General features: G+C 35.8%; 1 protein-coding gene across 1 annotated transcript; it reads right to left on the reverse strand.

Annotated features, from left to right (window-relative positions):
• Positions 1–2,531: 2,531 nt before the first annotated feature.
• On the reverse strand, positions 2,532–8,076 carry LOC104232467 (E3 ubiquitin-protein ligase SIS3-like). The gene is made up of 10 exons (XM_009785681.2): positions 7,847–8,076; positions 7,667–7,705; positions 7,445–7,511; positions 7,259–7,332; positions 6,659–6,797; positions 6,487–6,579; positions 6,158–6,223; positions 4,200–4,319; positions 3,962–4,075; positions 2,532–3,209 (listed from the first exon to the last, which is right to left on the reverse strand). The coding sequence occupies exons 1-10, from the start codon at positions 7,867–7,869 to the stop codon at positions 2,823–2,825; spliced, it is 1,122 nt and encodes a 373-aa protein (XP_009783983.1). The 5' UTR covers positions 7,870–8,076; the 3' UTR covers positions 2,532–2,822.
• Positions 8,077–10,119: the final 2,043 nt, after the last annotated feature.

Raw genomic sequence — 10,119 nt, forward strand, 5'->3', positions numbered from 1 at the left:
ACTAAGCAGTGCATCTTTATCATTTATGGTCAATATGAGTTTGGGCATTATTTTGATGATCCCAATTGACAATAAACTTATTAGAAGTTGTGATGCAATATTCTTTGAAGACCAGACTGTTGAAGATATTGACAAAGTTGAGAAGATAGATTCTCAGAGTAATAAGAGCTTAGTTGATATTGATCCAGTTTATATTGCTAAGGCACCTATTGCACATAAAGGAACCCAAGACAATAATGAAGATAATGATCTAGACCAAAATGATCATCACCGTGTAGATGTTTCATGGTGATTTAGATGAGGAGATTTATATGGAGCAGCCTGAGGGTTTTGTAATTAAGGGAAAAGAAAACTATGTCTGCAAATTGAAAAAAAGCATGTGTGGATTGAAACAAGCTCCAAGGCAATGGTATTTGGAGTTTGAATCTGTCATAAAAAAACAAGGGTACAAGAAAACTTCTTCAGACCACTGTGTATTCTTCTAGAGGTTCTCTGATGATGATTTTATTTTATTGCTTTATGTGGATGACATGCTTATTATTAGCAAGAATAAATCTAGAATTGCTGTCCTTAAGAAGCAGTTGAGCAAATCATTTGTGATGAAGGACTTGGGGCCAACTAAGAAAATTTTGGGCATTCAAATCCACCGACACATCGATAGAAAGGAGTTATTTTTTCCCCAAAAATAATACATTGAGAAGGTACTCAAGAGGTTCAATATGACAGATGTAAAAGTGGTTAGTACTCCTCTTGCTAAACACTTTTAACTGAGTATTAGTCAGAGTCCATGTAATGATAAAGATAAAAAGGAGATGTCTTGTATTCCTTACTCTTCTGCCATTGGTAGCTTGATGTATGCTATGGTTTGCACTAGATCGGATATTGCACATGCCGTTGGTACTGTTAGTAGATTCCTTTCTAATCTTGGAAAGGAACATTGGGAAGCAAAAAATGGATAATAAGGTATTTGAAAGGTACTACGGATTTGAAGCTGTGCTTTGGTAGTGGCAAGCCTGAACTTATTTGTTACACAAACTCTGATTTAGGAGGCAATCTTGATAATTTAAGATCCACTTTCGGTTATTTGATCACTTTTGCAGGGGGGCTGTTTCTTGGTAGACTACAGAAGTGCATAACTCTATCCACTACAGAAGCCGAATATATTGCTGTCAAAGAAGGTGCCAAAGAACTATTATGGATGAAGGAGTTTATTAATACTCTTGACTTTGAGCAACCAAGATATATCTTATTATGTGGTAACCAGATTGCCATCTGTCTCACCAAGCACTCCACTTTTCATTCTAAGACCAAACATATAAATAGAAAGCATCATTGAATAAGAATGATCGTGGAAGAGAAATTATTTGAGGTTGAGAAGATACACACTGATGAAAATCCTTCGGATAAGCTGACAAAAGCGGTGGTTGCAGATAAGCATGCGTTTTATAGAAAATTGGCAGGCATGAAGCCTGTCAATACTTCCTTTATTTGAAGACATATTTGGCCCCTTGGCTGGAGGGGGAGGAGAAAAAAAAATACTATACATGATTAAGTGGAGAGAAAAAAAAAATACTATATATGATTAAATAACTTTTATTTCATATTTATATTAAGAATAATTATTTTTTTGAAAAATGTTTGGAAGAAAGGTGGTCTAGTGAATAAGGGAAGAGCGATTGAATAGATGTATAAAACCATTATAGTATAATTCTAAATTGTAAGTTGTTAGAACATTTGGCTCTACGTTGATCTTTTGGTTATAAAGAATATGAATGTGCATTCACACAACTTGTCATAGATTATAAATAATTTAAAAGGTACTATGTCTTATAAGAAAATAAACATCATCTTCATACGAAGAACAAGATTGGAGTTGAAATAGAAATTTTATTTTAGGATGCATTTCTCTCTGTTACTAGGCATCCAAAATAAAAGAAAGAATAACAGGAGACAAGTGTTTTTATAAACCCCCCGTATCTGCCACCTACTCTTGCCGAAGAATAATCAGTGACCCCAATTATTTTTAGAGTACAAAATAAATCTTGTTTTATTCACCGTCACTGTGTGTGTGTGTATATATAATATATATTTTTTATTTCACTTTAATTTTGTTAAACCATTTAGTATTAGAAATTCACTGGATTTTAGTATAATCTGAATTCCAGTACAGTCATGGCAAATGCAAAATTAGTTGTCGACACTTGAACACACATCATACTGAGTGGCTTAGATTTATATTTAAACGGAAACCATGGCTTTAGTGGGACCATATACTCAACCATGTGTCAATTTACTTGTAGTCCATGGCCTTATCAATGTTAACTTATCCTACGCCAGAGGCCCTACATTGATTTCCACGATCCTCGTAAATTCAGTACCATCCAAAAGTGCTTTCAAAGGGTAATCACTAAGATTCGATTTTCAAATGGACATCCAATATTCTTATAGCATCGAGCTGATTATCAACATGCAGCCAGCTGTTTTCCGTACAACACATAAAATCCTACAATTAAGCATTGACAGAAAAAACACAGAACAAACCCTACGCAAGATTTTTTAAGCTAATATGGATCAAACTCGTTGTGAACAAACATATAGGAGTGAGAGTTCGGGAGATTATTGCCACAGTTAAACTTGCTCATACTAGAACAAACTCGCCACGAGTATAAATCATTGCCAACACATTTCCTTCCATCAAATGCATTTTTAGCTTTTCAATCCATGAATTTTGATTACAATGAGAAAACAATGGCTAGGAGTTACCACAAATCACCAAGTTGGACATTTCAGCCTGTTAGGGACCTCCAAAGAAGAAATGGTTATTACTCCCTTGGGGACTGTTCTACCACAACTTGTACAGGCTCCATGTTTCCCTGATGATGAGGTGTCAATGCTTGGTTTCTGCTTTCAGCTGTTCCTGAAGTTGCATCTACCTCACTGCCCACCCCAGCGTCCTGCGTGCGCACTGGGCGGAGCAAACCTTGCAATCTCAGCAGGTAGCTCTGGCTGGAGGGTTGAGATCTCATATACCGAGCTTCTGTCACAACGTTGGCTGTTGAATTCTCTAAGTCAGCTCGGATATTTGATAAAGCACTTAGATCAAGATTTGGGAAAACAGAAGAGCGGCATCTAGGGCACTTCACGTTTAGCCGAAGCCACTCATCAATGCATTCCACGTGGAAGTTGTGAGCACAAGGCAGACCACGAACCTGCATATGATCTTGTAGTAAGAAAAGGTGGCACTAGCACCTAAACTGAGCACGGATGTAAGCTGTGTAAGCATAAAATATCATGCTGGTATGGCGTTGACTTTCTAGGAGAGCTACCATCTCTCTGACACCGCAAGAAGGGCTAAAAGGGAAATAGGGATAGCATATTGAAACATGAAATAAACATGTCTCTATTTATGCTTATAAGTTATAACTTAAATCAGCATTCATTCAACCACCACAATATTCGAGATCCCTTACTCGAGTATAATCAACTGCAGGCCGAGTTATTAAATAATCAATTCTGTTTTCGATAAAGAACAGGCAATTTTGTTAAGTCACAAAACCTAAAAATCAGCGAATAGAGCAGGGACAACCTTACAATGAACCTAAACAAATCGTCCTTTCTCATCAGTTGACTATTAAATGAAAATGAGGTACCTTTAGTTCATTTCTCTAGTAGTCCCACACAATGACATATAATCCACTCCATAAGGATATTACGGAAATAATTTGACTTCCATATATATTAGAGGGCTAGATCATTGGCTAGGTGGTAAATTTTAAATTTGCTAGATATACATCATGGTATGGATTTGAAAACCCTTGAGAATGATATACAAAATGTTAATAACTTCTGTAGGAGCAATATGTTTAAGGACATGAAGAAAGAAAAAGGGTGTACCATAAATTTTATTTTTTTAAAAGGGAAGTACAATGAAGTAGTATTTACACAAAAAAGACACAGTTACCTCGTTTCCCACGCGAAACTCTTCCAAACAGATAGGGCACTCACTACAGTCAGTAGGAACAGCCTTCAGCCTGAACTTTGGTAGTTCCTGAATAAGTGCTTCCACTGCTTCTCTCTATGTGCCGAATAGAGAAACAACACCAGTTTAAGAGGAGACAAAAGGTCTTCTGTTGACCAAGTGTAGCACGGATATTTATGAAGAGCGCTTGTTCCAGCTGTTGATAGTAAATTGTTATTACCTGAGCTTGGGTTAAATAAACTCCTGGATGGTATGAAGTAGCATCTTGGCCCATTCCTCTCATCTCCTGGCCTGCTGCTGCAAACGTCCAATCTGGCACTCTGATCATGTCAACCAACACCTGTGTTGAGACAAATGTTAAGCATGTCAGTAGAAAAAAATATCTAATTACTAAATCATTTTATGAAAAGCAAATCAACAAATCTATTATTGATGTCAAACTATGTTAATAAGAAAAGTTGACCTTGGTCCCAACTCAATTCCAAAAGTTAGTTCCATGAGGTGAGGATTGTCCCAAGCCGATAAAGAGACAACAGTTTATATCCTCAACCAATGTGGGACTATCTCATGCTTGGGCGTCTAGAGCGTGGATAATATAACATAAGAACAAAACATTAAGGATGGGTCTGGGAGCCCAACATTGGATAATCCAATTTTAAGAAAAAATGGATCTTGGACCTAACTCAACCCCAGCAGTAAGCTCATGAGGTGAGGAATGTCCAAGACGATGCAAAGAGATTACAGCCTATACCCTCAACCAATGTGGGACAACACTACAAAGTTCAAAACCAAACCTAAAGTTAGTCATAAAGTCCAGTTGCACTTAGCGTATAGAAGAAGAAATAAAGCCAATCGGAAATTCGGAATAGCTTAAATTATTTGAATTCATTCTTGATGTCGTTGTAAAAGTCTTCCTAAAATTAGTTCACCGAAACAAAATTATTAGCACTGCCAATGAGTGAAGATTTATTAGATTTTATCATGCCAAAGATCTTACAACTAGCACTTCTATTTAATTGTAAATCTCCCAGCGGAAATAGTGACTATCCAGTAAGGCCACTCAGAATTGTTTTTTTTTTTTTTTTTTTTTTTTTTTTTGAGGTAAAAGTGTAAGGCCACTCAGAATTTTATCATCCTAGTCCTAAGAAGACTTGAAACGCAATGGCCATCTGAACCTTAAGAGGAGACCATTAGTTAACCAAGAATGTCACATGCTTATCAAGATCGATACTGTACAACAAGATCCACAAGACCATGACATCATAACCAAAACGGTAGAAATATAAAAGCGACAACTACAGAGCACAACCATTAATGTGTTGAACGGACAGACAGGTGCAGTAGCAGTTCTTGTGGCACAAGTACTAGGATCTTTCCATAAATCTATTTTCCAAAAGCACTCTGATTTCTTGCTCAAATCAGTTATGGCATGATTAAGTTTATGCATCATATTCTTGAATCATTTGTGCATTAAAATTTTCTTCAAAAAGAGGCACTACTTGCAGACACATTCTTTTAGTAGGTCTACATTTGCACCTTAATAAGATTAATTGCAACAAATTTCAATCAATCAACTACGCCTTAATCCCGAACTAGTTGGGTCAGCTATATGAATCCATCAACTTAAGTGGCTCTTTGAGACAGTAGCTAGCTCAAAACTTCAACGGAAGCACCAAGAAAGATCCATGTTATCTCTCCCTTGTATTGGACGACACCTAATTTTACCGACCCAGGTCAAATCATAGATAAGTAGACTCAGAAACCAAAATAAATTTGAATATCATTGAAGTGCATTAATCCCCATGAGATATAAGAAAAATGTATACCCCTTTGATTTCCTTTTTCCTTTGAATTATTAATAGCTTACGTGAGGGGGCCGGTGGAAGGCGGTTTAGGAAACTTCACTGCCCACAATTCTGAAATCAAATGGGAGCACCCATACAAGTACAAAAGCAATGCTATCAATGCATTCCACAATCATTGTTTTCTCACATCCAGACAAGAAAATGGAACTTCAAGAACCTTAAAGGCAAAATTAAGTTAATATGGACAGATTGTAAGAGTCACAACAAAATTGTAGCAAAAAATAAAAGTGATAATAAAATAAAGAAAGAACAACCTGTATGTATATGCATGTCAAAATAGTTGCTTTGATACAACATAGATTCTAAAGCATACCCCGAATTCAGAAGTAGGAATTCCTTGTTGAGCACGTAATGAATGGGCTTGTCTTCTAGTTAACCACTGCAGAGAGAAACTTGAAACTTAATAGATATAGTATCGATATCAATACAAATGCATGTGTGTCATTTGTTAAACTGTACTTCTATTTGTGTACAGACGACAAGATTGCCTCAAGAAAGAATTAGAAATTGGGGTGTGTTAAACGTTACTGTCCTTGTTAGAGCTTATCTGTTTCTTGGGAAGAGGTAGGCAACATAGTTGTCCAAACTGAATCGGGTAATTGGTTAAACTTCTTGAAACAGTTTGTAGTTTAGGAAACTAACCTTCCCAGTTGATATGCAAGCTATGCCAAGGAGTCCGCAGTAGCTGAATAGCAACCAAATAAGGAAACCCCATTTTTGACCTTCTTCTGGCAACTGAAAGAATTCAACATTATTCAGTTTTAAGATTTCAGACCGGAACACCTAAAGTCAATGAAATCTTACGTGAACTTACACAGTTTCTCGCACTAGTGAACCATAAAGTCCCAATAATGGTCCAAGCCCAAAGAAAGGGATACAAGAACAGGGCAAGAAGTGAAAGAACAACTATTCTTCCACGAAAGCGAGTATATCTCTGCTGCCAACCCAAATCCCTAAAATTTTAATAACACCTAGAATTCAGTCCTTGTTATCTGAAACCATGACTAATATGAGGCGAGGAAATGACCATAAGATCCATATATTGCCCGAAAAGGATTTAATAAAACACCACTAACTAATTTACTCCATCCATTAATCTGAGCTTTTGACTAAAAGGTGCAAGAATTGGACATCAAATGTAATTATTTTTCTTCAAAAAGGATACTAGACGCAATCAGAGTAACAACTCTAGGTGATATTCATATTATATGCACAAAAGAGAACATCATCAACCACCTCAGTAACGCTAAGTCACTGATAACAAAATTGGAGGCCTCCTAGTGAAGCAAAACTCCTAAAATTAGCTCAGATTGAAGGAGAAGACAAGAATTGATTTTTCCAAAGAAAATTTAAAATACATACATATATATATATATATATTATATTATATTATATCATAGAGAGGATGCCTTACAATCCCATCCCAGCAGCAAGTCCATTATCAACAAACATCAAGAGCCGGAAAAGAAATACCGTTGTGTAGTCAACCTGGATCAGGAAAAGGGAAAAACTGAGTATTCCCAAATATACTACTAAACCAAATATCAGATAAACAAATCATTGATTCAATAGTTATTCAATTAAACGTCTTGATACTCACCACAATCCAAATGTGCAAAGGGTATATACAAAGATGGTACCGCTTCCAATTTATCGCCACAATGATTCTAATAAACAAACAGTTAAAGAACAAAAAAAAGACTCCAGATAAACAATTCAAAAACAAGAACACCAAGATACTAGTCAATGAAACTAAAGATGAGAACCCAATTCAGCAACTGTGGTAATTCCAATTTCGACAATTTAAATATTGAAAGGATACATACTAGTTGCTAACATTGACAAGAAAAACCCATCATACCTGCAAAATCGTAATTCAACACCAAATATACTCAATAAAGTAAGAATTTGATACGGCAGAATATCATATTACACATATAATAAAACAGAAATCTTGAATTATGATTTTACAGTGAAAAAGGTAAAATATTTTAGAACTTACCACTTAAAATCTGCGCCTCTCATTTCACCACGTAAATCTTGAATCTTTACTAGCGAATTCTGCTACACACCAAGCATCAATGAGTACGCATACAGCATGTATGGATATAGTAGGGCGGAGCAATTGGAGGGAGATTTCTGTACAGATTTGAAGACTGTCGTGGAAAAGGGAAAGTAAGAACAAGACTGTCTGATGTCAACCTACCAAATTATGCACCACTTTCTTTTATTAAAAGACTCCTATTTTATTTGAAATTTTATATCTTATGGATGATTAAAACATAGGGAAAAGGTCCGGAATAACCCATTTACTATGATATATTATTTACATTTGCCCCATTATACTTTTTTGTATATTATTTACATTTGCCCCATTTGCCACCGGGGTTGGCCTTCTACTGTGGCAGTCAACCCCTGTAATATTTTGTCCATGTCAGCAGGTCCTAGCAACTTAATAAGATCCATCTCCATAAACTTGATCCATTGGACCTGCTTTACACCACCATTTTCACCACCCAACTACTCATCGCATGAGCCCTTTAACCTCAAAACCTATTTCCGCCGTAGCACCGCCTCATCCGCCTATGCCCCTCGAAACTTTGGCATTATCTCTAGTGACCCCCTCAGTTTCCCTCACTACCTCTTTCATCCATATAACTGTCTTGGGATAACCGGAGGCCTTCGAGTCCTTTCTACTATTTGTGATATTCTTTATGCAAAGTGCAATACTGTATTCAAGTTGGTGGTGCACTCTTAAGGAATATATGATATATGTAGGACGAAAGAAAAAGGGCGCTCAATGGATATTCGAAAATCGACTAAAAACTGACCGAATCGTACCGCACCAAATCGATTTTTAGGTTTCTTTTTAAGAAACCATAGGTTTTTATATAGATCTATAATCGCGTCGATAATTAGAGTAAGTTTTTTATTTTATAAAAATAAACCGAAAAAATAACAAACCGTACCGAATAAATTTTACATGTGAAAAATATATTTATTTAGTAAGTTTAAAAATAATAATGCATTAAATTTTCTTTGGACCTTGGAATTATAAAAACTATTACAAGCCAATAATTAATTAAACTCAAAATATTAATTCCTAAAACCTATTATGCTACTTCTACTTAAACTAAGTTATTTCAAGTATCTCTATTAGAAAGACACAAAGTATTCTAGCGATTATGAGTAACAAACTACAATGTATTGAATATGTTTTCTTTCATATAATTTAGACTTATCTTTTTGAATATTTAATCTTCTATAGACTTTATTCTTGAGTCCCAACTTGGTATATCTTTCAACCCGTGTGATTTATATTTTCTTTGCTTTGTTTGGTTTCTTTTACATTGTTGTAGAATAGTTGATGGATCTATACTCTAGCCATCTTTCTTTTTTCTTTTTTAACTCATTACCCTTTAAACAGTAAAAATATCTAGAGAGTTTTGCTAAAAGAATGTATGTTATTGCATTCTACTTCTACTGGTGAATTTTACATGATACTAAAAAAATACCGAAAATTAACCGAACCGTACCGATACCGAAGAGAAACCGACATGATTGAGACGGTTTCGAAAAGTCTAATTTTGGTTATACATAATAGAATAACCGAAAAATTGGTATGGTACAAATTTTATAAAATAACCGGCTGAACCGAACCATTGACACCCCTACCCAACCCCCCAGAAAAAGAATGAAGAATCCCAAAAAAGGGGAACAAGAGAAGCGTTTTGCTCTTTTGATAGGTGAATCAAACTGAGTTAATTTCTTCCGTAAGCTGATAGATATATTTAGGATCTCTGAAAATCTAGAGAATAATGAGAATCTTTACATTATTTTCAAAATAATAAGAGGAATCAGTTAGTATTGCCTATTTGTCACTTTTTTTTTGAGTTCTTCTACTAAGTAACATCAGAGACCCCGTACTTAGTTGCTGCAATTTTTAATAGCTCATCTTTTCATAAGTTGCCCATTGAGGACGAATTAGCTAGCTATTCTAGTAGTGGAAATGGTAGTTTAAGGCATGTCCACCACCTACACTTGGGTCAATTGGGTAGAATGGGTCAAGTTTATGGAGATGTGTCTTACTAATTTAGTAGGACTTGCTGACTAGAAAGCTGACATGGACAAAATATGAGAGGGGTTGGCTGCTGTATACGGTCTAAATCGGAGAGCTCGATTTCGAAGACTTGATCATACCCTGAGCTCGAGTTCGGAAGCTCGAAGTAAGAATCGAGCCTGGCCGGAATATACGCACCTTGAGAAGCAAATCGG

This window comes from Nicotiana sylvestris, chromosome 6 (genome assembly GCF_000393655.2).
Source record: "Nicotiana sylvestris chromosome 6, ASM39365v2, whole genome shotgun sequence".
Taxonomy (NCBI): Eukaryota; Viridiplantae; Streptophyta; class Magnoliopsida; order Solanales; family Solanaceae; genus Nicotiana; species Nicotiana sylvestris.